This window comes from Eschscholzia californica, unplaced genomic scaffold, assembly GCF_041429995.1.
Source record: "Eschscholzia californica isolate CP2 unplaced genomic scaffold, dmEscCali1.0.p SCAF_1, whole genome shotgun sequence".
Classification (NCBI taxonomy): domain Eukaryota; kingdom Viridiplantae; phylum Streptophyta; class Magnoliopsida; order Ranunculales; family Papaveraceae; genus Eschscholzia; species Eschscholzia californica.
Genome location: NW_028238198.1, coordinates 87,699,954 through 87,727,147, shown reverse-complemented (window position 1 = coordinate 87,727,147; position 27,194 = coordinate 87,699,954). Strand labels below are relative to the sequence as shown.

General features: G+C 37.9%; 2 protein-coding genes, 1 long non-coding RNA gene and 1 pseudogene across 3 annotated transcripts; 2 read left to right on the top strand and 2 right to left on the bottom strand.

Annotated features, from left to right (window-relative positions):
• The first annotated feature begins 3,327 nt into the window (after positions 1 to 3,327).
• Positions 3,328 to 5,169, top strand: LOC147570757 (uncharacterized). The gene is made up of 3 exons (XR_015231505.1): positions 3,328 to 3,448; positions 3,676 to 4,427; positions 4,493 to 5,169. It is a non-coding gene; the product is annotated as an uncharacterized LOC147570757 (long non-coding RNA).
• An 8,470-nt stretch (positions 5,170 to 13,639) lies between these two features.
• Positions 13,640 to 14,621, bottom strand: LOC147570756 (uncharacterized). Its single transcript, XM_086672749.1, has 4 exons — positions 14,314 to 14,621; positions 14,151 to 14,228; positions 13,965 to 14,029; positions 13,640 to 13,873 (listed from the first exon to the last, which is right to left on the bottom strand). The coding sequence occupies exons 1-4, from the start codon at positions 14,545 to 14,547 to the stop codon at positions 13,774 to 13,776; spliced, it is 477 nt and encodes a 158-aa protein (XP_086528875.1). The 5' UTR covers positions 14,548 to 14,621; the 3' UTR covers positions 13,640 to 13,773.
• A 1,132-nt stretch (positions 14,622 to 15,753) lies between these two features.
• LOC147570755 (chromatin modification-related protein EAF1 B-like) lies at positions 15,754 to 22,797 on the bottom strand (annotated as a pseudogene).
• On the top strand, positions 22,790 to 26,229 carry LOC147570754 (F-box/LRR-repeat protein 10-like). Its single transcript, XM_086657299.1, has 4 exons — positions 22,790 to 23,278; positions 23,583 to 23,788; positions 23,916 to 24,009; positions 24,566 to 26,229. Exons 1-4 carry the CDS (start codon positions 23,081 to 23,083, stop codon positions 25,946 to 25,948), a joined length of 1,881 nt encoding a protein of 626 aa, XP_086513425.1. The 5' UTR covers positions 22,790 to 23,080; the 3' UTR covers positions 25,949 to 26,229.
• The last annotated feature ends 965 nt before the right edge of the window (positions 26,230 to 27,194 follow it).

Sequence of the window (27,194 nt, the reverse complement as noted above, 5' to 3'; positions counted from 1 at the left end):
GCGAGTATTTTGGCGCATAAGAGTTTGGTTAGGAAGATACATAAGCGTGTGTGCAGTCGATTTAAAAATAGAAATTTCGTTTTTATCATCTCATCTTTGTTTTCACTACAACCACTCTGACGACTATGTCCTCTTTTTCTCCTTCCTCTTCCTTGTTCCACCACAACGATGTCATCAACTTCCCCATTTTCATATCTCGTTATTTTGACGGGACTTCATTAAAAAAGGTTCATCAACTTCCCCATTTTCATATCTCGTTATTTTGACGGGACTTTATTAAAAAAGGTTTCAATTCTCCATCCGCAACTCAACAGGAAAAAATATATGGATTTCAGTCAAAGGAGTTTCAATTCTCCGTCTGTAACTTAAAAAAAAAAGACGCTCAAAAGAATGTAGCGATACAGTGGTAGTGGTCAGTGGCAAAAGTGAAGATGAAAGGCTAATAACCTAACCTTTGAATTTTAGACCCTTAAAAGGTAATTTGTCATCAGAGGTGACTTCCACACTCCAAATTTTGTAGCAATATTATTTATATTAATTGTAATTGTTTCCGACAACAGTTGGTAGCCCAAGTGATTCCAAGGTGTTGACATAAACTCCATAAAACTCTGGAAGTCCCAGATTCGAATCCCAGAGAAGATGGAATCTTTGGTTATTTGAATTGGAATTATTAGGGTGTAAATAATGTTGTTCGGCTTTAGGTCATTGTCTAGTTGGGCTATAGGCCCGGTCTTATTAGTGTTTCAGCTGGCAGTTATCGAGCTTATCACATCTATGATGTATCAAGTGCCATATGTAACGACATACGTAGATCATCGTAGTCAGGGACGTATCCATGTTGAGGCCAGGAGGGGCCATGGCCCCCCCCTGACCTCAACATGGGTAAGCCCAAATGTGGGATATTTAATGGTGCCTTTATAGTCTGGGTGAACAAAATCATCACTTGAGCATGTGACTACTGAAGTCTAGATGAGATTCTTATTGACCTCTCTTTCCATGTTTACTACTTTTCATGTTTGGACTTGGTTTAGTTGACATTTATCTACTCTTACTTCTTATTAAATATAGATGCAGCTTAAACTTGGGGGAAAAAATGCCTTTCGTTTCCTCGAATACACTTGAGTTTTATTTTGATTTATGTTTTGTTATTGTTTCAAAGCACGGGGCTAAATTAGGTACGACAAAAAGATCGTCACAAGAATTAATTCTCATTTTTTCGTTGTATTATTTCCATGATTTCGTGTATGTAGTGTGCATATGTACTGATAACTTAGGTAAAACACGTAAAAAAATATAGGTGGAAGTAAAAAACATTTAATTGTACATGTACATTTGGCCCCCCTTGCTTTTGACTCCTGATTCCGTCCCTGATCGTAGTCGACTTCAAAAAAAAAAATTTATAATTGTTTCCCGAAAAAACAATTGACTACCGTGAGAACTACTCTAGCAAGTGAGAAATTGGTCAACCGAAAATAAATGTGAGGAGAAAATGAAAGATAAATGGGCTCATGGGCCCTAGTGCCTTATCTTCTTTGGGCGTATCTAAAACCTCTTTCCAACCACTCATATGTCAGACCCCTCTATGACTGTCCATTTATATTTTGCCACATCTTACTCGCCCCTTGAGACGTGTGCCCTCTTCACTGCCTTTGGTGTTCTTTTTATCAATTTGGATTTGGTTTCCAACTATTTGTTTGATCAGCTCAACAACAAAAAAAAAAAAAAAAAAAACTATTTGTTTGATCGGTGCTGATAGCGAAGTAGGGGACTCTCCGTATACTCCCACTAGCAGGACGAGGGTGCTTTAGTCTTTCACCTTATGTTCAGATTATGAAAAAATTAGAATGTCCTTCGTCTTATTCGTCACTTTACTAATGAGATTTGTCAAGAAATACACGTACAAGTCTCCCGAGCATTTTTGTTGTTTCATCAATTCTAAAGCTACAATATTTGTTATAGGCTTCATCTCTGGGTGATCATGATCTTCATATCTAAGCACTTTTCAAGGAAGAAAATATCACAATGAAAAAAATTTATTCAGAAAAAAATGTGAATTGTGTTATTTAAATCAGTACCGATGTTATAATAAATAGTCGTACATCTTACTATCAACACCAATATATAATAAATAATTTTTTTATTTACTTTTCCTCGTCTTCTTCTTCACCAAAATAGGTTGTTTTCTTAAATTCATCCAACAATTTGTTTAGACACCAATAGTTGGAGAAAGAAGAAGATGGATTCGGGTTGGGGTTAAAATTTAGTGAGGGCATGTTTGGGTTTACTCGAATATACAATTCACACATTTGAAACTTAGCTAGAACTTGACATTTTCTGTATATGTGGAGTAGGGGGTGTATATCACGTGTTTCAAAAAAGTGAGAGTGTAGTCCTACTATCAATATAGGAGTGGGGGTCAATGTCAAAATCTCTGAACCTTTTTTTTTTTGGCCAAAATTTTATGAGAAACCTTCACAATTTTGTCTTGAATAGCTTACAATAAGAGGAAGGGATTTTTATTTCTTCTAGATTGGCGATTATCCTTTGATAGTATGCAAAGTTCAGTGTAGTCTAGCTTACAACATCAGATCGACCTGAATGTACTTGTTTATCCTAAATTATATCTCCATCTATTAAAGTAAAGAGAAAACCTCTCAAACTGAAGTTGTCAATATCGAATTCCATTAAATGAAGATGGTGATTACGTTATAGGTTCAACTTGCTCAATAAAATGTAGATCCGTACATGGAGGTAATGGTCGCACATACAACTATATTTGGCTATGGCAAACAAGCACTTTTGTGGGAAACTCGAAACTGGTTGTAGATATGGTGCAAGGGGAAAGATGTTAATGCACATTGGACATCCTTTTGGCTTGTCACGATGATCAAACATATATCTTTACCATTTTATAACAATGGGGACATGCCATAGTATAACAATGGGGCGAAAAGCTGAAAAAGAATAACCCTTTAAGAATCCTCCATAACAAGAAACAGGAGCAGATGATGATGGGGGAAGAAGAGAGAAATATAGAACTGGATTAGAGCAACTCTTGCACATATAAAACTGCAACTTATTACATGATTTCATCACAGAATGAGTCAAAGACTCAAGTGTATTTTTAGTACAAATACATTTATCAGAACAACAACATTAAAGTTTCATCTTTCATATATACTACAGACATAGTACTCTCTCTCTCTCTCTCTCTCATCTTCAAATGTTTGATCTCACGTTCAAGTGAGATGCGAGCTTCTGACCAAGAGACACATCGGCCTGTCGATACCTGTTAGAATATATGAGTGTTAGAATATTTAGTACCACATTGCCCAATAGATAAAACTTCTCTCCTATGTAACTCCTTATAAAGACTTATGTAATAGCTTAGGAAATCAATACAATCAATACAATCAATACAAATTCTCTTTTCTTACATGGTATCAGAGCTAGGCCCACACGTGATAGGCTTAAAAGCCACACGTGCTCCACGTCACCCGTAAAGAAAAAAACACACGTGTTAGGCTCAAAGAATGCCACACGTGAGGGGGCGTGTGAGAATAGTCCCACATGGGAGAATGGGTAACTAGCAACCAAAAATATAAAGAATAGGTCCTCTCCACTCATTGCCAATTGGTTTTGAGTTGGATGGCCACAAACTTAACATGGTATAAGAGCTTCTAGGTTTCTTTCTTGGGTTAGTCAATAGAGTCTTCCGCTTGCCGGCGGCGGTAGTCCCATTAATGGCTACCGTTCGCCGGGCTTTTATCGGTTTTTAGTTCAAGTTTAGTGTTTTTTTTTCCTTTCCAATAAGAGTAGTTCTTTTCTATTGTTGAGATCTAATCATTCTTCAATACTTTTCTCAATAGTATTTGAAGATGATGAAGATTAACAAGAAGATGAAAGATCCAAACAAGAGTGATTTGTTGAAGAAATCACATGATATACTCTTCAATGATCTCAAGCATTTCAAATGTCAAGTCCTCCACAACATCAAATCTATGTGTATCCATGGTCCATGAAGTTATATTTTGAGAGACATTGGAAAGCTATTAGAGAGGGGGAAAAGAATTCATGGATTTCTTGTTAGAATAGTTATATACCCCATGTTTATCTTGAAACTATACTTATAGTTGTCCAAAATCTTGATTTCCAATATGATGCACATGAAGTGTTTGATAGAATGTATCAAAGAAATCATGCTTATTCTCAAAGATGGTTTTCTTTTGATGTTTGAAAACATGTTTGTGGGTTCCTTTATGGCAAAGAGTTTATTCTCTTAGTTGATTTGCTCATACTTCTTATATCAAAGTTGAGAACTCTCAAACTATTGTTCCTTAGTTTTTTCATAAGATCAAATGAAGAGGAGATAAGAGAAGATTATAAAGAAGAATTGAAGTGGGAAAAATCAAGAATGGTAATCGCTAGTGGTTGGAAAATGATAAAATCATAAGATCAAGGGGTTGAAAAATGATAAAATCATAAGATCAAGGGGTTGAAAAATGATAAAATCATAAGATCAAGGGTTTGCATTATATTACATTGATGATGTTGGAGTAATAATCATGTGTGAGGGCTATTAAAATCAATGGAGTAAGAATTCCAAACAAAACCTTGACAATGGTTTATAATTGTCAACTTTCTCTTTAAAAAGAGAACATACCTAGGCAATGGTGCTAACTTTTCCTCAAATGGGGAAGGGAGAAAAGACATTCAACAACAACATTCAACAATATTCAACAACAAACAAGATAGCAAGGAGTATATCTCCGCCCACAACCGGACAATGGGTTATAATTGTCCGCTTTCTCTTTAAAAAGGGAAAATACCTGGCAATGGCGCCAACTTTTCTTCAAATGGTCTTCCAACGGAGAAAAGAAAAACAACAACAAAGAACAACAACAACAACAAAGAACAACAACTTAGCAACCTCACAATGATGTCTCCATATCAATACCAAGTCAACATCTACAAATTTTAGCAAACTCATGAATTTTTCACTAGCAAAAGTCATTAGTTTGAGGGGGAATGTTAGAATATATGAGTGTTAGAATATTTAGTACCACATTGCCCAATAGATAAAACTTCTCTCCTATGTAACTCCTTATAAAGACTTATGTAATAGCTTAGGAAATCAATACAATCAATACAAATTCTCTTTTCTTACAATACCAAAATCACACGATTAATACACAAGTCATACATTATCATCAACAACTAGTAATTTAGTACATGGTTTCCTTATCTCACATCTATGTTTGTTGTTTGCGTTGCATAATTAAAAGCCTCGCTACTACGATTAAAAGAAAAAAGAGAATTTGAATCTTACTTGACTCCAGTATGAGCCCAGATACTGCGGATTTCATTGGTGATCCTTGGGTCAGATAAAGCGTCAACCCATCGGCGGATAAACCTCTCCTGCCTGTAAATCGACGATATAGGTATGAAAACCAAGTTAGAAGTGGGCTTTTTTGGCCTGGTTGATGAGCATGTAAGTGTTGACATCAGATCCTTCCATGTATCTATAGTCCTGTGGGATACCGATATCGTCAAAGAGGAAGGAAAACATGTGTAGACTCTCCGGGTGGTGGGAGAAGAAATCCAGGATCCTCCAGTTCTCTTGAATATGGGACTTAGGGTTGGGTTTGAGTGTATGGACCATGTCGGGGAACTTCATTCCATCTCGGATGAAGAAAACTGGGAAATTCTTACCCACCAAGTCAAAGTTACCCTGAAACAAATGACAGAAGATAAAGGATTTGATCAGGAAAAGATCCTAAACCATTCCTTCTAGCTATAAGACATATTATAAATATAGAAAGATAAGATCTAAGTCGGAAATTGAAAGTGCTCCTAGTAACGGGATTCACTTTCAAATTTATGTATTAACATAACCAGAAGGTATAGATTAATTTCTTCATGAAATATTTCAGAACAATAAGACAATGAGTAGAAAATATTGCTAATGATATACTAATATGAAGTGTAATACTCCAAAACACCTCTCTGGTGTAAAATTTCACAGCAAAACCTCGAGGGTCTCTCAGAGTTTCAGGGCTGCCACGCTCGTGGATTACAGTGGAGAAGCGGACAATATATAACAGGGGTCTGAACTCCTGGAGCCCGGAGAAAATCAGCACAGCTGAGGTGGGAAGTGTCGCGAGTGACCTCAAAGAATCACTTTGCACTAGCTCCCCTAGCATGAATTCACGCTCTGGGATGCGCTCGCGATCAAAGTTAGCAAGCTTTTCCACCAGATGATAATCTTCTAGGAGGATTGGACCTATAAAATAAAAAGTGTAGCGAGTTAAATTGAAATATTTATCCTTGTTCTGGTTAACAAGTCAACCATCCAACAGAAGGTTCATCTTATAGGCTACTTTCCTCTACATAAAAATGATTCAGGTCCCCAGGAGAGAAAGCTAAGAACTTAAGAGAGTCTTTAGATCGTGAACTTCTCACGAATATAAGGTCCATGACAAAACCATATCACTCCTATAAGATATAGGTATAATCTAAGCAATATTTAATAGATGCTACAGAATTAGTAACAAACGACCCACTTACCCAGACATCAAATTAAACGAAAAATTGCAAAATAACTTTCCACTTTCACAACATAATATAAATATAAAGCTATAGTGCACCATAAAACAAAATCATATATAAAGGTAAAGTGAAAGCAAGAGAAACTAAAATATGCAACAAGGGGGAAAACAGTATTTCTTTCACAACATTCCTAGACCAACTGCTTCTTAGACAGCATCCAAGACCGCCTCTTGCATCTTACCAGCTTCTTTTCCTCGAGATGCGTGTTCTCGATTCTCGAGATTTTTCGAAGCTCAAATTCTACACATAGGCTGTCTAGGAGTCGGTTGGTTTAGAATTCTAGTTCCTTTTATCAGTGGAACAAATAAGCAAGAAATGAAATCGCGACAAATTTCGGTTGAAATTATATATCGGAAATTAAGATTAGGTGCATGAAATCACACTTGCAGCTAATTTGAGCGTAGTTTCCACCGGCATGAGGGAAATCTCTACCGAAATTGTTGAAAATTTCAAATTTTCCACCGACATAGTTGAAATTTCACCCGACATAATGGAAATTTATCAAAAAAATCAGGAGAAACTGAAACTAAAACTAAAAACATATCTCATTCCTTTATGTGTTATTGTCGGTAAGGATGTTATCTTTTAGGTGTTATTGTGAAGAAGTTGTTCAATTTACCCCGGGCGTAGCTATGTAGTGGTTAATACCCTCAAACTAATTTAAATTTTCATCGAAACCAATGGGCTTTTCAGTAAATTCACTCTCATTAACGGCGCAAATCCGTTAAATCTGACAAAATGTGGGGGTATTAGTAATTACTAATAAAAAGTGGGAGATTCAGTAAAGAGCATTATCAAAGGTCGGGGTTTCAGTATTTCTCCCCCGAGGGCCATTATTTTTTGGATATATCCCAAATGGCCCCAAAGTTTATGACCACCTTCCCGCTTGGCCCCCTAGTTTATCGAAAATATCCAGATGATCATTTTTTTGTCCTTACCGTCTATTGATCGTTAAAATCGGACTTACATTTGTAGGCATGGTTCAAATCAGTCTGACTTTCATTCTTAAAGTCGAGTCCGGTTGTTCTTTCTCTCATTAACATCTGAACTAGATCTCTTTATCTCTCTCTCTCTCTCTCTTCGTCGTCATCTGCCTTTCTTTTTATGAGCTAGGGGCCAGAGAGGAAGCTAGTCATAAATTAGAGGGCATTTTGAAAATAACCTTTTTTTTTGTTATAAATATCGGCCGTTTACTCTAGTCTCTCTAAAACATTTCTCGACGATTTCTCGTTTGTTGTGATTTGATTTATTTTCTTGGTGCTTTCTTTTTATTCTTTTTGTGGTAAGTTTGTATTGAACGTATGTTATTTAATTTCTTATTTTTTTCAGAGTATATGTGTGATCACTATAAATTTAATCCGTGGAGATTTAATTGTGGAAGAGTGAAGAGACCAATTCCAAGCAATAGATGTGATAGATGTGCAAACGTTTTATGATTTTAACCTGCCAAAAAATATAAAAGTAATACAGTAATATAGAAGTGTAAAGGCAAGTATTTTGGCACATAGGAGTTCGGTTAGAAACATTCATAATCTGTGTGCAGTCGGTTTAAAGTAGAAATTTCGTTTTTATTATCTCATCTCTGGTTACACTACTTCTCACTAAATCAGTCTGACGACTATTTCCTCTCTTTCTCATTCTTCTTCTTGTTCTTTGTTCTACCACAAAGTAGTTATCAACTTTCCCATTTTTCATCTCTCGTGCTTTTTACAGGGCTTCGGTCAAAAGGGTTTTAATTCTTCATCCGCAACTCAAACAAAAAACTTACGGGATTTCAGTCAAAGGGGTTTCAATTCTTCATCCGTAACTAAAAAAACACACCTTGTTAGTGGTCATAGTGGCGATACGTGAAGATGGAAGGGCAAAAATCTAACCTATCCTTAAGTGTAATTCAACCTCTAAGGTGACTTTCACACCCCAAATTTTATAGCAATTTTATTTACAGGAAATTGGGCAGGAGGCCCAATTTCTTGTATTTTTTTGTTAAAAAGACAACCCATCTTTTTAACTAGCTAGGCCCTAAGTAAGTTATAAAAATAGGCTTGAAGGACATTTTTAAAGGCACCAACTTTTTAAGAGTCAAAAATACCCTTCATTCAATTAGAAATACCTAGTAATAATCTAACTAATAAATCAGGAACTTGAATTTTTCTCATGAACGAACCGAGTTGGATTGTCGACGCCGATTAAAATTTCTGGGGTTTGAATCGATTTTGGCTATAAGATAGGTTAATGTTTTTAGGTTTTGGTGATTTAATCTATTTGCTTGTTGTTTGAAGAGGCTTTTAAGGGGTTTGATTTAGTTTTTGGTTCTAAATTCTAGAGAGAGAAAGTTTTATATACTTTCAATGGAAGGAGAATTTGATAGTGTTTCAAGGTATAATCCAACTTCTTCATTGCTTTATTTTCATTGAGTTATGAATGATGGATAACAATTTGCTAGTTTTGATGTTTATGTTCAAACTTATTTGTTGGATTTACATGAAAGTTGTGAAAGTATAGTTGATGCAAGCAATGTGTTTGATAAAATGCTTGAAAGAGATGTTGTTGCTTGGAATGCAACTTTAGTTGGTTATACAAGACGTAGGTTGGTTGAAATAGCTATAAAGTTGTTAGATGAAATGCTTGTGAGAAATATTTTTTTCTTGGACAATCATGATTGGTATTTATGTTCAAATTGAGAATTTCATGAAAGCTTTGGAGGTTTTTCGAAGAAAAGTAAAATGATGGTACTAGAGCTTATAAAATGACTATTATGAATTTGTAGGGTTTTTAGATAGTTTTTCGATACAACATTCTATTAGACAAAATATAATAATTTGTAACAAATTTCATGTTAAATCAATTCAAAACTAATTTGCAAACCATTTGCATGGCATTGCAAGGTGTTTGCAAGGCTCTGCAAGGTGTTTGCAAGGCTCTGCAAGGTGTTTGCAAGGCTATGCAAGGTATTTGCAAAGCTTTGCAAGGCTCTGCAAGGTGTTCGCAAGGTTGTGCAAGGTATTTGCAAAATTCATGCAAGGTGTTCGCAAAGCTCTGCAAAGGTTTTGCATGGCTCTGCAAGGTGTTCGCAAGGCTCTGCAATTTATTTGCAAGGCTATCCAAGGTGTTTGCAAAAAACATGCAAGGTGTTTGCAAGGCTTTGCAAGGTGTTTGCAAGGCTTTGCAAGGCAGTGCAAGGTGTTTGCAAGGTATTTTCTTAGACTAGGGTTAGGTTGGTCTTTTTACTGAAATTGAAAATTACATAATTGCCATCAGGGAGGTGAAGCCTAAAAAACTTTGATAAATCCTTTTTAACCAAAAACATAATTTCTTAGGGAGTTTTGGCCAAATTCCCCTTTTATTTATATTAATCATAATTATTTTCCCACAAAAACAGTGACTGATAGTGAGAAATACTAGCTAGAGAGAGATTTTTTTTTGTTGAAGAGAGAGAGAGAAAAATTGGTTACTGAAGAGAAATGCTGCTTGGCCCGAGTGACCGGCCGACGTTAGCCCGAAATCTGACGTGGTCGGCCAACTCGGACAAAAAGCATTTTCGTGGAGAGAAAACAAAAGTGAAGACTTATTCAACTTCAGTCCCCCAAAATTATCTATTATTTCGCTTTCATCCTTCCTTTTTCCCCCCTTTAGATTAAACCAGGGCCGGCCCTGACCCAAAGCGAGCAAAGCCTCGCTTTGGGCCACCAAAATAATAGGGCCACATTTCAGAGGAGGGCCTGTAGAATTTCTTAGAAGTTAGTTCACGGAGGCCCATACATTAGAGCAACTCCAATGTGGGTGGGGGGGGTGGGGGGGGGGGGGGGGGGGGCTGGGACTCCCAAATTCAAATTTGGGGGCTGGGAGCCCCATGCTCCCTGGCTCCCAAATGGGAGCCCGATCTGGGGGCTCCCAGCCCCAATACTCCATTCTCATCTCTCCACCTATTTGTCTCCATCCATTCTTTCTCTCTCTCTCTCTATCAATTTGTCCTCCATCTATTTTTTTTTTCAATGGATTCAAATGTCAATTTGCATAATTTAGGCTATATGGAAATGTTAAATTCCGATTTCAATGTTGCCGATGAAGCTAATTTATCGAATGATGGGGTCGAAGAAAGTTTTGATTGTAATGAAACGGCAATGTCGTCGGTTTCTAGTAAGCGTTATCGAATGATGGGTGAAAATTAAAAACACACATGTACATATTTTGGATTTGGGAGCCCCTGTTGGGAGCCCCATGTTGGAGTTGAGAAAAACCTCGAGGCTCCCAAAATTGGGAGCCCGAGCCCCACATTGGAGTTGCCCTTACCTAAGGAACTTAAAACGTTGGGTTGTTTCTCCATTAATTTCCTTTGGTGTTTTATTCTAAATAAGTGGGTCCACGTCTTTGGTGGTTTATTCTAAATGGGTGAAAATTAAAACATAACCATTCTCAAAAAAAAAAAAAAAAAAAAAAAACATAACCCTCACAGACGTACACCACACATGTACATATTTTGGATTTGGGAGCCCCTGTTGGGAGCTCAATGTTAGAGTTGCGAAAAACCTCGGGGCTCCCAAAATTCAGGGACTCCCAAAATTGGGAGCCCGAGCCCCACATTGAAGTTGCCCTTAACTAAAGAACTTAAAAATTGGGCTGTTTCTCCATTACTTTCCTTTGGTGGTTTATTTTAAATAAGTGGGCCCACAAATTGGGCTGTTTCTCCATTACTTTCCTTTGGTGGTTTATTTTAAATAAGTGGGCCCACGTCTTTAACAAAGAAAAGGGGTAAACAGTAGTACAGTACCACCCTCTCTCTCTCTCTCAACAGTTTACAATGGACCACACCCACACCCACACCCACACCCACACCCACACCCACACCCACACCCACACCCACACCCAACTCATTTCTATTTCTTTTTCTCTCTACATTCTCACATGCATACGTAAATGTTAGTTATAATATATGGGAGTAAATAAACAATAAAATATCTTCTCAAATATGTAATTTACTTTAGTTATGTTTTTAAATCTATATCTTAATATCCCATTATTTTCCATTCACTATGGTTTACAACTAAATGGTAACGTGCAAATGAGAAGTGATTTACGTCGTCAATGAAAATTTCTTATGATAAATTACAAGTGGATAAGTTAAATTTGAATTTTTTCTTTATCTTGTGATCGTTGTATATTCAAGCATAATCGAATTTGGTACTTAGCTTTAAATAAGCTCATTGTTTTTTCACAATATTGACATGGTTAGAAATTTTAGTATCAATTATCAAAGTAAACAAATTTGTGAAATTTGATATGGGAAGAAAATAAGAACAATAATTAAAAAGGATTAGAAAGAATAGTTTTATTTAAAAAAGTTAGGACAAACATGTAATCCTCTAGTTTTTTTTTTTTTTTTTTTGATGAGATTGTAATCCTTTAGTTTGAAAAAAGTATTTGGAAAAGAAAATAAAGGTGTAGGAGAACTAAACACTTGACATAGGCGGAGTTCTACTACGATTTAATCGCATGAGTTGGCATCAAATTTTTTAAATAAAATGAAAACATTTTTACAATAATACAGGGCGACTTTGTTGCCCGAGAAAATCTACTCGTGATTTAGTTGTCTATATATATATGTGTATGCGATAGGGCCACATTTATTGTTCTCGTTTCGGGCCTCCGGAAAATCAGGGCCGGCCCTGGATTAAACTAGACAGAGCGAAAACAGATTTTTCGGCAACTCGATGAAGATAGAAAAAGAGCTGAAGAGAGAGAACAAAGTGAAGAAGGTTTTATTGATTTTATTCAGTAAAAAATGGCGAAGATTTTTCGTCACCAAAGGATCATTAGGGTTTTCGTCAACAATCAAAGATCAGATTTTCGTCACCAAAACGATTTTCTCCATTGAAAATTTAAAAAACAGATATAGGGCAACATATACCCTAATGTTTCAAGACAATGGCACTTGATCTCCCATGAGTCCCATCACAGAGAGCAAAAATCTAGGTTTAAATGCTTTCTCATAGATCATTACTGTGAGAACAGTCCCACATAAGAGAATGGGTAACTAGCATCTAAGAATATAAAGTATAGGTCCTCTCCACTCATTGCCAATTGATTTTGAGTTGGATGCCCACAAACTTAACATGGTATCAGAGCTAGGTCCACACGTGATAGGCTTAAAAGCCACACGTGTTCCACGTCACCTGTAAAGAAAAAAAAAGCACACGTGTTAGGATCAAAGAATGCCACACGTGAGGGGGCGTGTGAGAATAGTCCCACATAAGAGAATGAGTAACTAGCATCTAAGAATATAAAGTATAGGTCCTCTCCACTCATTGCCAATTGGTTTTGAGTTGGATGACCACAAACTTAACAATTACAACCATCAGTTTCAACTTGCTTTAACTATATGGTATTTAACCCAACTGACATAATAGTTGATAAGTTGAATCAGATCTCAGAAGGCTTCAAACTTGTATTACTCTCATGTGAAGGAAAAAGCCAAGCAAAACGAAAATTATGACAAAACATCTTCGTTTTCACCCATAATCAGGATGCTTCAATCGATTGATGTAGAACCCCTTGCAAACCCTAGAATTTAAGTAGCCCTAAATGGAGGAAGGAAGAAGAAGGCAGCCGGTTTCCCGCTCCAAGTCGATTTTCCTATTCAAATTATAAATCCTAGATATCAAATCGTGTCTACTTCATTTCATTCTTTCTCTCTCTCTCTCTCTAACTCCTTGTGTTTTTTCTCTGCCAAAGTCGAGCCGAAGAAGTCGATCCTTCCCTCTCTCTCTCTCTCTCTCTCTCTCTTCAAGCTTATGGTTGAAGAAGAAAGTGAAGAATGGAGACGAAAACAATAGAGAAAAAAAGGGACTGAAGTTGAATAAGAAGAAAATGACTTTCCTCCGTCCACGAAAATGCTTTTGGTCCGAGTTGGCTGGCCACGTCATATTTCGGGCTCACGTCGGCCGGCTACTCGGGCCAAGCAGCATTTTTTTGATAGATTCTCTGTTTTTCGCAACATCATAACACATGAAGTAGTATGTTTACACACTTGAGGACAAAATAGATCATCGACCCATAATACAGTAGTTCTTTTATTCATTTTATTAAGAAAGCTGAACAACAATAAAAGAAAACTAAAAAGTAGCTAGCACTTCTGGCTATTCATCCATCTCTATTTTCCACAATGTATTAGCTTCGTTCAAACTGAATAACACGATCTCGGAGTACTATGACCTTCTCTAGTTTAATAGGCTCGTTCATGTATTGTATTGCTCCTGCCTGCATGCATCTACAGAAAAAAAGAAAACAATATTTTTCAGATGTTTAATTAAGCAAGGGAGATGAAAAAAAAGTCAAGAATGAATGGGTATTTGTCTTACTTTATGGACAATGATTCGTCATGAATTAATTGCCAAATTGCAACATGAATATGTGGCCATCTTTCCTGTTTGTTTGTTCATTTAAAATAACATAATCACAAAGACATATCAAGAAAGAGAGAGAGAGAGAGAGAGATCAAGAAAGAGAGAGAGAGATCAAGAAAGAGAGAGAGAGAGAGAGAGGACCTTGATGTGTTGAAGCAGTTCAAAAGCACTCATATCATACAAATCGTCATGGATTACAACTAGAAATGCAGTACGGCCCTATGAAAACAAAAAACAAGCTAATTTTGTTAAAGAAAACAAATGCAAGGAATGAAAAACAAAGAAATAGGTGCATGAAATAAACCTGAATGTTTTGGTTAGGTCTAGGCCACCTTTCGATATCCCGCAAAAGAGTAGATGCAGTATAATGCCTTCCATGAGTAACTGCTTCAATATCCGGACATATAAAATCTGCTTCAAAATTAGGAAGGCCACGAACCCAACTCGAAACAGTCGCCATCCACAACCCAAATGGGGGTGGTGGTGGACCTGGTGGTGGACCTGGTGGTGGTGGACCTGGTGGTGGTGGTGTAGACATTATTGACTCTTAGTACAGAGAGAGAGAGAGAGTAACAAGAAGTTTTTATTCCTAATAGCAGTTGGTTTGAATGAGATTTGATTAGTGTTACTACTAGTCTTTTATAGGATTTCTGGCCAACTAACTAAATCTTATTAACAGATTCTTGATTTCAGGTTTTCGGTTATAATTCTTGATTTCAGGTTTTCGGTTATAATTCTTGATTTCAGGTTTTTGGTCAGTATAATGTTTTGAACGACATACTAAAGGCGCCCAACCCTATTTAAGGCCCATGTTCTATTTTTTAGCATAGGCCCGTGTTCTCTTTGTGTATACTATATTTTTCATTTCTTTTCTCTCTTTAATTTTGTCTCTATTTCCTCTTTGATCCTCTATTTATTTCTCTTTTCTTTTTGTTTTTTCTCTCCCACTCTCTCTCTTAGCTACTACATACAATAGAGTTGTACATCTTTTTTAAGTGCCCATATTTTACTTTATCATCCTAATAATTTTTTGGGTTAATTCCGTTTTGGCCCCCGATTTGTGACCAACTGGCCGTTTTGACCCCCAATTGTGTCTGACAGTTCGTTTTGGCCCCAATTTCCTGTTTGGCCCCAACATATTTTTGTAAGCTTCTCCATTCTACCCTTATGGCAATTTTGTAAATTAAATGTATTTTCTTTCTCTTTGTCCACCTCACTAAGCAATTGCCACGTCATATTCTGTCACATAAGGTCGCCAGAAAATGTCGCCGGCGACATCATTTCCGGCGACCACCAATTTTTTTTTTTTTTTTTTTTAACTTCTTCTTCTCCAACCATCTCCTTCCTTCTTCTTCTCTCTCTCCTTCCTCTTCTTCTCTCTCTCCTTCTTCTTCTCTCTCTCCTTCTCTCTCCACCACTGCCACAACCAAACACCAGTTAATCAGGGTTTGGCTATTAAAATCCAAAAACACCCAAATTAATTCAAAGCCAACAATAAACATAAACCCACTTTCATCATCATCAAGATCTTCATGCAATTGGGATTTGGCTATTAAAATCCAAAAACACCCAAATTAATTCAAAGCCAAAAATAAACATAAACCCACTTTCATCATCATCAAGATCTTCAGTCAATTAGGTTTTGGCTATTAAAATCCAAAAACACCCAAATTAATTTAAAGCCAAATAAACATAAACATAAACCCACTTTCATCATCGTCAAGATCTTCATGGCTATTAGAGTTTATGAATCAAAATCGAATACAAACGATCTTATAGGGTTTGCTTTGTTCTTTACGACATCCTTAACTTCATCGGCGTTAGGATCTTCAAGCCTAATCAACAACAATGAAGTATTAAATTCATTAAAGTTTAATAAGATGTGTAATGGAACATCATCTAAGGTAGGAAGGGAACTCATTTTTCTTGTTCTTCTTCCTGTGTGATTGTTAGAGAGAGAAATGAAATGTGGGTGGTTGGGAAGAAGAAGATCTTAATGATGACGAAGAGGTGTCTGGATCTGGGGTTTTCCCCAGATCCAGACGGTTTCCGGCGAAGGGTTTCCCTTCGCCGGAAACCTAACAGAGAGAGAAGAGGGGAAGAGAGGGAGAAGAGGGGAAGAGAGAGAGAAGAAGGAGAGAGAGAAGGAGAGAGAGAGAGAGAGAAGAGGAAGGAGAGAGAGAGAAGAAGAAGGAAGGAGATGGTTGGAGAAGAAGTTAAAAAAAAAAAAAAAATTGGTGGTCGCCGGAAATGATGTCGCCGGCGACATTTTCCGGCGACATTTTCCGGCGACCTTATGTGGACGAATTTGACGTGGCAATTGCTTAGTGAGGTGGACAAAGAGAAAGAAAATACATTTATTTACAAAATTTCCATAAGGGTAGAATGGAGAAGCTTACAAAAATATGTTGGGGCCAAACAGGAAATTGGGACCAAAACGAACTGCCGGACACAATTGAGGGCCAAAACGGCCAGTTGGTCACAAATCGGGGGCCAAAACGGAATTAACCCTTTCTTGAACACCACCTAAGGCATGAAATGTATATTTTTTTTTTATAGAAATCGTAACGGAAAATTGTGACCCGTGAAATATGAAAGTTTTGAGAAAGTCGTATTCTACAAAAAAAAAAAACATATACATGAAGGATTGATACATCAACAGACCTAGATAGGGTTTTCCCCACAATACAAAAATAATATTTTCATACATTATTATCAAGCTTAATTGAAAACCATGATAATATAACAACAATGTAAGAAAAGCCCAAGATTTGGGCCCAAATATGAAAAAAAACCCACTCGGGAATAATAATGTAAAAAAAACCCAATTTTTAAACTGTTGGCAATACTTTTGAAACTGTTACAACACTTTTGAAACTGTGACAACATATATAATTATGTGTGAACAAAAACAAATTTGTTCATACATTTACAAAATTGTTGAGAGCAAATACAAAATTGTTGAGAGCAATCTGTGTTTTGTTCAGAAATTTTAATGAATGGTAATTTTAAATTTTGGGTTTTTTTTGCATTATTATTCCGGATTGGGCTTCATTTGATATTTTGACCCGGATTTTGGGCCTTATAATTTTTCTCTCGATAATATATGAACCAATTATAAGGTGACCTTAAATGAAAAAACAAATGGGGAAATGAACTACAATTAACACCCCCTTTTCTTTTCTTCCTTCTTTATCCTATACAAAAACAGTTGAAGAGAGAATTACCCAAGTAATAAAAAGAAAGAGGAGGATTGGCCCCCTGTACACATACTGTTAAACCTATTGAAACCCTAATCTCTCTTCTTGTTTCTTTCGCACAGCCGAACAAGAGTTCAGCTATCCCCAAAGAAAGATAAACACCAAGGTATGCTCGCAAGAGGGTGTCCCCAGTAGATTTGTCATGCAGGTCGCAGTGATAAGCTTCCATCTGCATTGAACCCAATATCCTACTATTAGTTTGAAGTCTATCTCGCAAAATTTCGAAGTGAAGGAAATAAGCGGACATCATGAGACTTTCTAGGCTTAGATATGTAAATGTAGGTGAAAAGAATGATAGTCGACTGAAAATTCAGTCTCTGCTTTGAATGATCGTTTTTTCATGGACTGGTTATGTCTATTTCTGTGTATGTGTTAAGTCTATTTTCATGGATTGGAACTCAGCTTGTAAAACCTACCTGCTGTACAGTACCGAGACAGGGTCGTGAAAAAAGCCAAAGCCAGAAGCTGACCCTTGCTAAGAACGTCAGATCTGCCTAGGTGATTCATCCCGATCGAGAGTTACTTGGCCCGACTCAATCCCCTCCACTGTTTCCTGCTTGCGGGGTTTGTTGTTGTTGTGGCTGGGGCTGCTCGGGATTTTGTGGTGACGGAGAATGTGACGGTGGACCTGGTGGTTCAGGTTGTTGGCTTGCCGATAGATGTTGTCTTTGTTGTTGTTATTTTTGTGAATGCCACTGGGTTCCCGCATTGTTTCCATGCATAAGCACGTGTCCTGAAAACTGTTTCTGGTTAAAGTCATGGACATATGAGGATGGTGCTGTCTCAGTTCCCTCGTACTTGTCAGCGGCAGTGGGTCTCCAACTGCAGACGGATCATTTCTTGAGCTAGGAATTCCTGATTCACGTAAAGGCTCTGACGCTGCTTCCAACTTAAACGAGGTTCTACTTGCAGACGAAACAACAGGAGTGACACTAGTAAATGATTCCGTACGGTCTTGAGGTGATGACATGCTTGTTCTCAGATGGTTGCTCAACTGGTGATTGCAATGAGGATCAGAACTCATTTGCCGATTTTGTTGTATCATTCGTTCCACAGTCTGGTGCGAATTACCCAGTTGCTTCCGATGTTGCCGTGGCGGCTGCTGCTCTTGGCCAGAACTGACAGCCAAGCGAGGAAGAGATGGCTGAGATGCCAAAAGAGAATGAGCCGGGGAGGGAACTGATGGAGACTGGCCTTGACTCAACTGATCGGGATGAGGTAAAGTCTCTGCCATCTGCTTTGACAAAGAAGATGGTGACCAAGATATCAGCTTTTACTGAGGTGAACATTGATTCGAGGATTGAGGCGTCACTGGAGATTTACATGGTTGTACCAAATTTGAACCTGAAAATAAGCCCGGGCTTCCCCCTTGCACCAATTGCGTTACCTGCTCACCTTTCTCATGTGGTACTTGACTTTCAGGAATTGAAGCAGTAATTCCGTTGACATGGAAGGGATCAATAGGTAACTTTTGAGGCATCATCACATTCCCTCTCCCTATTCCCTTAATAGATTTAACTTGTGGTTGTAATTCAGACTGCTGCCTTTGTTGAGCTAGGTGCCTGCTAGGTTGTTGTTGTGGTTGAAGATGCGGCTGCCATTGTTTCAGTATCCGTTCAGGCAAGCTCTCAGCATTGCTACTCTGATGACCCCGACCAAGAACATGAGAGAGGTGATGTTTTGGTTGGGATTGTGAAATTATCGGATTATTGGGAGAAAATGATGATGATATTGGGGGGAGTTGGGTGTTTTGTGAAGGATCCGAAGATGCTTGTTGCTGAATCTGAGAAATATTCTGCACAGAAGACGAAATTGGATGCTGAGACTGTGGTTGGCCAGGAGTGATAGGAGTATTGGAGCCAGAGGTAGGAAATGTATGTTGTTGTTGTGGGTGATGACGCATCCGTTTCTGCAGTTGCCTCTCTTTCGCAAACCGGATCATGTAAGCGTGCTGCTGTGGGGTGGTCGCAGGATTGCGAGCTCGAATATGGGGTAGATGGGCCTGTTGGTGCATCATTGGCCCATATGCCTGTTTCTGGAGCATCTGATGTTGCTGTTGTGGATGTCGTACTGAAAATGTTTGACCAGGTGGAGGGGAAATCTGGTTAGAGAATCCCGTGCTAAGACCATTGAAAGGCGGAACAACTTGGCAAGTCCCCTGTGTCACCTGCTGCATCATCATCTGTTGTAAATGATCATCTGAATTTTGATTAGGCTATGACAAATACAGAAAAATGATCATCAGAAAAGCTGAAAACAAATTATTATTATGGGTTATTTCCCAAATTGCTCCCTACTCTTTTTGTAAGTATGAAGGTCGCCGGCCGGTCACCGAAAATTTTGACCGACAGGCAACCTTATCGGAGATGAGGTGGCGAGAGAGATAACGTGGCAGAGAGAGGTGATGAGATGGAGGAGAGAGGGATGACAACACGGAAGGGTCATTTGGGAGAGGGAAAAAATTTAACGAACATGTGAAAGGGGGTCATCTGGGTACTTTTCATAAAGCAGGGGGCTACGCAAGAAGCTGGTCATAAAGTAAGGGGTCATTTGGGAAATAACCCTATTATTATTTGTTACTCATTGAATATCAGTTAAGCTTTCCAGAATAAACAGAGGAAAAACATTCTCACTCTTGTCATATGCATATCTCGGATCTCATGATTGTGGCCCCCCGGCCAGAAAGAGATCCATTTTTCATAGTTACAAGTTAGGCATCCCAGCCCCGTTTGTGGAAATCAAACTTCCAGATGGAACCATGTTCCTCGAAGGTGAACCTACTCTTTGAAACCCTGGCCGGGGCATTGGCATGGCCCTATTGATTCCAGTCATCATACCTATACCATTTCCACCAGGTAATACGCGAACACCACGATCTGATCCTGCCAAAGACACAGTAAGAGACAAGCCAGGTTGCTGAACTTTTCTACCAGATGCCACGTGATTATAATGTTGCATTCGCTGTTGCTCATCGATCAGTAAAGATGTCTGTGTTGGACCACTATATTTGTGACCATGCATGTAAAACGTAACCATACAATCATGTCTCGATGAATTCATTTCATTATCGCAATATTATTAGATTGTGAAGCATACCTACTACCTAGTAGGGCCACTGGGTGAAGAAGATGGAAGTAGCAAGCTATTATCAAGGACAGGGCCGGAAGATACTTGCGGCATGGAACTAGAACCAGATGTCGGAATTACCGGAGCATCCGAACCTTGATTTGTTATTCCAAGGGAAAGAGTATCCGAGCTTAAAGTTGTTGCATCCCAAAGCTCGAGAGGCCTTCGTGGTAAAATTAAACGAGTTATGATTAGAACTTAAAGAGGAAATAAAAATAAATCAAACTACAGAAACTTGGAACGTACAAATAAACAACAAGTGGAAATGAGTGGCAGTGAATAGAAGGTGAAAGAACTCAAGTACTACATTTCCCCAAAAAAAATTAGAACTTACGTCAATGTGACGCCGTTTGAATTACTCAGACAAGCTTGAAAAACGGCAATAGCATGGGAGCTATGGACTGGAGTTATTTGTTTCGGATCCTGGTTATCATTCTAATATAAAAACAAAACAAATTGAAATTTTGAAACAGGAAAACGAAAGAAAAACCAAGGACCCCAGGGGCCACATTTAATGATATGTATAAATCATGTTGATTAGCCCAGTGAAGAAGTGTAACACACAAACTCGCACGGGTGACAGGTCAAGCACCACAATTTGAGGTTTCCAATTTCAGAAACCTGCAACAAGTGGACGCTACCAAGCTGTCCAATTCAGACTCCCAAAGTAGAGTAACAAACTAAATTATGCAGATGAGGGAGAATCACATGCTACCATCACAGAAACGGTTTACAGATCACGTAATAAAAATGGTCGAAATAATTTACACTTCAAAAACAAAAACAAACCTGAATTTTACGAGAATGTTGATGTCTTCCAATCAAAATGATTTTCTCAAAATGAGATTTAATGGCTTCCTCTTCCTTCGGACCCTGCAAACGCTGGAACAACTGTCTGGCACTACCCTAATGAGAAAGCAGTACTAGTAGACCAGTTTTATTAACAATAGGAGGCATAACTTTGAAATCAGTTTAAATTGAGAGTTCTTCTCATGAAAACAATGAGGAAATAGGACAAGTGAGTTCAAATAATCAAAATGACAAAAAAGCATGCCTTCGGAATTCCAGGTAAACTGGATGGATAAGGTTGGGAAGACCCCGAATCCTCAGCACTATTAGCTCCATCACCAAAATTCTTGTCCATTAAAACTTTGTGGTGTTCCTTGCAATCTGAAGCTTTCCGAAAAGTGCACTGGATGTGGACAGGAAAATCACATACGCATCTTCAGTGTAGACAGTTGAACAGATTACAGTTCATAACATTGACGAAAAGTTTCACTTACAATCTGAAGCTTTCCGAAAAGTTTCACTTACAAAGAACTAAAGTGAGGATAAACTCAAAATGTATTTACCTTTAACTGTAAAGTACTGTTCATAACATCACTAACAAGTTCCCAGTTTGGACCCAAATCATGTACAAGTACAACAAGTGCCTGAAGTATAATTTAACAACATTTCATGTTCTTACTGAGTTTCAAAATCCAAAAACAAAAAAGATAATACGAAGGAGAAGATAACCTGTTCTTCAAATGGTGACAATGGACTTCCCAATTCCAACTGCTCAGTTGGTGTCTACAAAGACAATAAAGTGTAGAAATTCATTATAGCCCTCACACCAATATAAGATGGAAATTGATCATATTTTCGCTTGTACTAGTACATCGCCATTTACTCGTCTATAGTTTCAAACTTTTAGCAACAGAAAACACTCAACACTGACTTGTATTAACCTCCCAATATTACTGACTACCGAGAAGGCTAGAAGCTGGAGACTTCCACACAACACAGTAAACATTAAGTTCTGACAATAAACAAAGGTGTTAAGCCTACCGCAAAACACAGTAAGTATAGTTACATATATTGCCAACATAGCTTTCGCAGATTGTGTTTATTTATAAAATTAAAAGGGGAAATGCTCTTTCTCATAGGCAGAGCCCTGCAAGCATAAGCATACGGTATTCAGAAACATAACAAATGCACATGATTTTCAAATTTTATGTTCATAGGCTGCTAACTAATACCGGCTCCAGCATCATAAATAGATGTGGCAACCTCTCCTTGGCGCAAATTGCCAGCACATTTCTGAAAAATCATATAATTTCAAATTTTCAATAAATAAGCTGGTTAACCATGCACCTACTAATAAAATCAATTCGGATGTAAGGCCGCCCAAGGTTGGTGCACAGAAAACAGGTTGCAATTTGCCATAAGATTGTGTCTAGAGACACGTGTAGGAAAAAGAATTTTTTGTGCAATAATACACTTGAAACATAAACTATTTTGTACAAATGCAACATATGAGATAGTCTCCCATTCTTTGAGTTCCCTCTATGTACTTGGGCCACTCATAAACTCGACTCAATATGTCTGGCCAAAAATACTTGAAATGGAGATGGTCCCATTTAGAACAGGTTCATGACCTGCCCTCGTCCTTTAGGAGAATCTCTTTAGGGAAAAGCTAACCCACCATCATCTCTACAATACAAAGCAGTCAAAACTATTTGGACGTGTAGAAGTAGATATATTTGTAAAAGGAGATAAGTGGTACACAGCCATCATGAGAAATCCTCAATAAAGTAAAGATACATCTCTCATAAAAAAAAAAAAAAAAATCCTAAAAATGCAAAATAGATTATTTAAATTGTTCCGATAAAAAACATTAAAGAGGAAAACTTCTCGACTTTCATGGTGAGTGATATGGTGGAGAGAGACAAGAGAGAGATGGAGGAGAAGTGCATCTTGGAGGTATTGCCTGGTGAGATATTAGGGTTCATAATGGAGAAGATGGATATCTCATCTATCTGCTCTATCTCCACTACCTGTAAGACCTTCAACTCACTCGCTTCCAAAACCCTATCCATCCTCCCCAATCTCCATGTTTCTGTAAGTAATTTCTTTTTAGGGTTTTTAGATTTTGATGGTGCAAATTTTTGATTATATGCACATTCTTTTAGGCTAGGATTTGAGACACTAAAATTGAACTCCCCCTGAAAAGAAAAAATAAATAAATGTCAATCCTTTGAAACTTAGAACTTGCCCTTGAAAATGTGGTTGCTGGGGACAATGGATGGATACCTTCCCCTGCTTAAGCATGAATGTCGGTCAAATTACAGTTTAGGGTTCAACGTCAATCTTAACTAATAGTTTGATTATTATCTGATTAGTAAGTAATCTTGTATGTTTTCAGGATACTCCTCTGCCAATCAATTTGTTGATGCCCCTCATATCTCGTAACCCTAATCTTCAAAGCCTCAGAGCTGACTGTAGGCGCCTTAAAGAGACACCCATCAATTATCTTCTCCGGCCTTCTCTGCAACATCTTTACTTGCATAATTGCATAGATTGCTACAAGAAATTGGCGTCGAAGATTGGAGAATGTTGCAGGGACCTGAGGTTTGGCTCACAATATGGCTTCAGCTTTCTCATGCATTACTTCCTTAGTCAACATCAACTTCTGTATATTAACTTGAGAATAGTTACTGGGTTTCTTGTCAAATGAATTTTTTTTTTTCACTTACAGGTGTCTTTACTTGGATGCGATAGTTGGAAGAAGAGCAGGTTCATATCTTACTGATCAACTACGAGAATTAGTTACTGGTTGCTCCCAATTACAAGTAAGATTCATATTAATACCACATAGACCCGTAAGATTATTTGTTTCATCATAAAGGAATAGTTTTGGCAACTAAACATATTAGACATTGTTTGCCAATCGTCGTCTTTGGTCTAATTCCTACTCTCAAGTGTTAGCAGAGCGGTTGTCTTAAATAGCAAGATTATTTTGTGTCTATTATTTATGCGTTTGTGACCCTGGCTTGTATACATATACATACTAGTTACTGTTAATTATTGTTTGAAAAGGCGCCTCGAGGCGTACGTATTGTAGGCCATGAAAAAAAATGACGTATTTTAGGCTAAGGGGACTTGTTATGATATGGTAGTAAACTTTTCAATGTTAGTTTTGAGTTGTTTGGCAACACTTCAGACTTTATACTATGGCAGTGAAGTAGAAAAACTTATTATGCTATGTTTTTACACAATTGATGTCATTGTCTCTAGCAATTTTTTCTCGTATTTTAGGCATTAAGGCGCGCCTGGAGGTACCACCTCGCCTTGAGGCGTAAAAACGTATTTTAAAACCTTGATGCTAATATTTGTTCATCTTTGTAGTCGTTGACACTGAAGATTGGTGATATGTCTTCAGAATTTTTGAGTGGGATACTATTCCCGTCCGAAGTAGCTCAACAACATCTATCTCATACCGTGCTGATGCTGCCTAACATTCAAAAGTTGTGTATTTCAGTAGACAGTATCTCAGATACTTTAGTTGGTGCTATAAGTAGATGTCTTCCGAATTTGATTCATTTGGATCTTGAAGATGCACCTTATAATGAGTTAATAGACCGGTGGGATCTCAGCAACTCTGGTCTTCAACTTATCAATCAACACGGGAGACTGAAATATCTATCTCTGGTCCGAAAGCCACGTTACCGTCTCACCTACTTTAGACGAGTCGATGACCTTGGCATTATCTCAATGGTAGATAGATGTTCAAATATCGAAAGTGTTTCGCTTGCAGGTTTTTGTCGTGTTACAAATTCAGGTTTCAGGGCAATATTACTCTCATGTCCGAAACTGCAAAAACTGTGGATCCGCCATGGAACAAAGATGACAAATTCAGTGTTTCACGACATTTCTGCTACATCTCTTTCCTTGACAAGTGTGAGCTTGAGATGGTGTTATCTATTAACCAATTCTGCTGTAGCGAGTTTGGTATACAACATGAATATCAAATTTCTAGACTTGCGTGGTTGTCGAAACCTTGGTGATGAAGCCCTAACACAAATCAGCACTCTGCACAAGTTAAAGATATTACTCCTCGATGGCTTGGATATTAGTGATATTGGCTTGACATACTTGGGAAATATAGTATTAGAGTCATTAACTTCATTATCCGTTAGAGGTTGCAAAAGACTTACTGATAATTGCATTACTTCTATATTTTACTGTTCTAGTCAATCTGGTCGAGGGTTGCAACACTTGGACCTATCTAACCTTCCGAATCTTACTGACGATGGAATTTTGGTACTTGCTAAAACTAGGGTTCCTATTATTGAACTGCGTATGCGTGAATGCCCACAGATAGGCGACGCTTCAGTGATAGCATTGGCCACAATGCATGTCGAGGAAGATGGGTGGAATAAGAGTTGCTTGAAGCTAATCGATCTTTATGGTTGTGAGGAAATAACGTGGCTCGCATTTCAGTGGTTTAAGAAACCTTACTTGTCGGGGTTGAGATGGTTAGGTGTGGGTGGAAGTAATAGCGAAGTATTAGTAGATGATTTAGTAAGTAGCCGACCATTCATGCACATTGCAGTCAATGGTGAGGAGTTGGGAATAGGGCATTGGGATGGCTCTGACGGTGGTTTACACAAGAGTGACCACAAAAGAATAGATAAACTAGGGCAAGGAATTCTTGAAGGCGAGGGGGAGATGGACACGGACACGGGGAGTGAAGCTGATGCTGATGATGGTTATGATTGGTGGATCTAGAATAAAACTACTACTAGTATGTCATTAAGGTTGTTTGCCTGTTAGGCTGGAGTAGCTTTCTTTAACAAATAATAAATGGAAACGGCTATTTCGTTTCAGTGTCAAATATCAGTAGTGATAATAATAGCTTAGAGTGAACTGTGAAGAGTCTGACAGAGATGGAGAATTGAGTTTTTTTTTTTCTTTCATTTCAACTTTAGCTTTTTTTAATAAACAAGTGGGCATTACTTTTTTTTGTTACTACTACTATTTGAAACTAGAATGAATTCTTAGTTTCTACCTTTCCATTCTTTTCCAGCTTTGTTGCTCTACTTGTTAATTTGGTCCATATACTTCAATAAAAATCAAATTCGATACCCTACTATATTATACTTTAGACAAGAACGGAGAGTTTTTATGAGGGGCAGGGGCCTAAAGGCAGCAGTGTGACTGAGATTTTGTAGGTCTTGTGGTAAATTTTAGTTTATATGATAAATAAAAACTAACGAAGTAAGGACATAGTAATACCCATTTTACGTTCCCCTATTCAATGTTGCATCTAGTGATTGTCATTATTTCTGTAATTGGAGTCACGACAATAGTAATAGTTATAGCTTAAAGGCTCGATATGAGGTATCCGTCATTCATCATATTGACATATCGTTTGTTTTAAATAGTTTGAGAGGTTTTGCTACTCAGGTGTATGGTTATGCAAGTTTTCAGGCATATCTTGTGGGTGGGTGTGTGCGAGATCTGCTCCTAAAGAGAATACCTAAGGATTTTGATGTCATAACACTGCTCTGACTTAAACATGTTCATGTGATAGCTTTTAGTTTTTTCTCAACTTTTATTCGTATTTGGTCGGACACTTATAGTAGCTTCAGCTTCAGTTCAGGCATCGCTTACTTTGCTTGCTTTGCGTCTAGGCATTAACCTTCTGTATTCTTTAACTGCCGCTCTACCCTTTTTCCATAAGCCGGGTGAAAATTCTTTCATTCTGCCTGATGAGATTGTTTAAAAGGACTTGAGGATGGTTTTAGGGGCCCAAAAGAATGGGATTTATCTTTAGGGGAAGTCTTGCTTCTTCGGCCAAATACAATATACAAGTGGGACCTGCACTATGAGTAAGCTGTGCGAAAAACCGCTTCTTTTTTCCGGTTCCGCAACAACTTGGGCGAAATGGGGTTCTACCGGGAAACCATGGATTTTTTAGTTTTAGCCATTGGTTACTGGTCGAGCCAGTGGGTTCATATTGGTAATTTGCAGA

Excerpts from the sequence above, each read along its gene's own strand:
- LOC147570756 (XM_086672749.1), bottom strand. The coding sequence starts at position 14,547 with ATGTCTACACCACCACCACCAGGTCCACCACCACCAGGTCCACCACCA. Across the intron at positions 14,229-14,313 it reads GACCTAACCAAAACATTCAG|GGCCGTACTGCATTTCTAGT; the intron begins GTTTATTTCATG and ends TTGTTTTCATAG. Across the intron at positions 13,874-13,964 it reads GACGAATCATTGTCCATAAA|ATGCATGCAGGCAGGAGCAA; the intron begins GTAAGACAAATA and ends TTTTTTCTGTAG.
- LOC147570754 (XM_086657299.1), top strand. The coding sequence starts at position 23,081 with ATGGTGAGTGATATGGTGGAGAGAGACAAGAGAGAGATGGAGGAGAAG. Across the intron at positions 23,279-23,582 it reads TCCCCAATCTCCATGTTTCT|GATACTCCTCTGCCAATCAA; the intron begins GTAAGTAATTTC and ends GTATGTTTTCAG. Across the intron at positions 23,789-23,915 it reads GAATGTTGCAGGGACCTGAG|GTGTCTTTACTTGGATGCGA; the intron begins GTTTGGCTCACA and ends TTTCACTTACAG.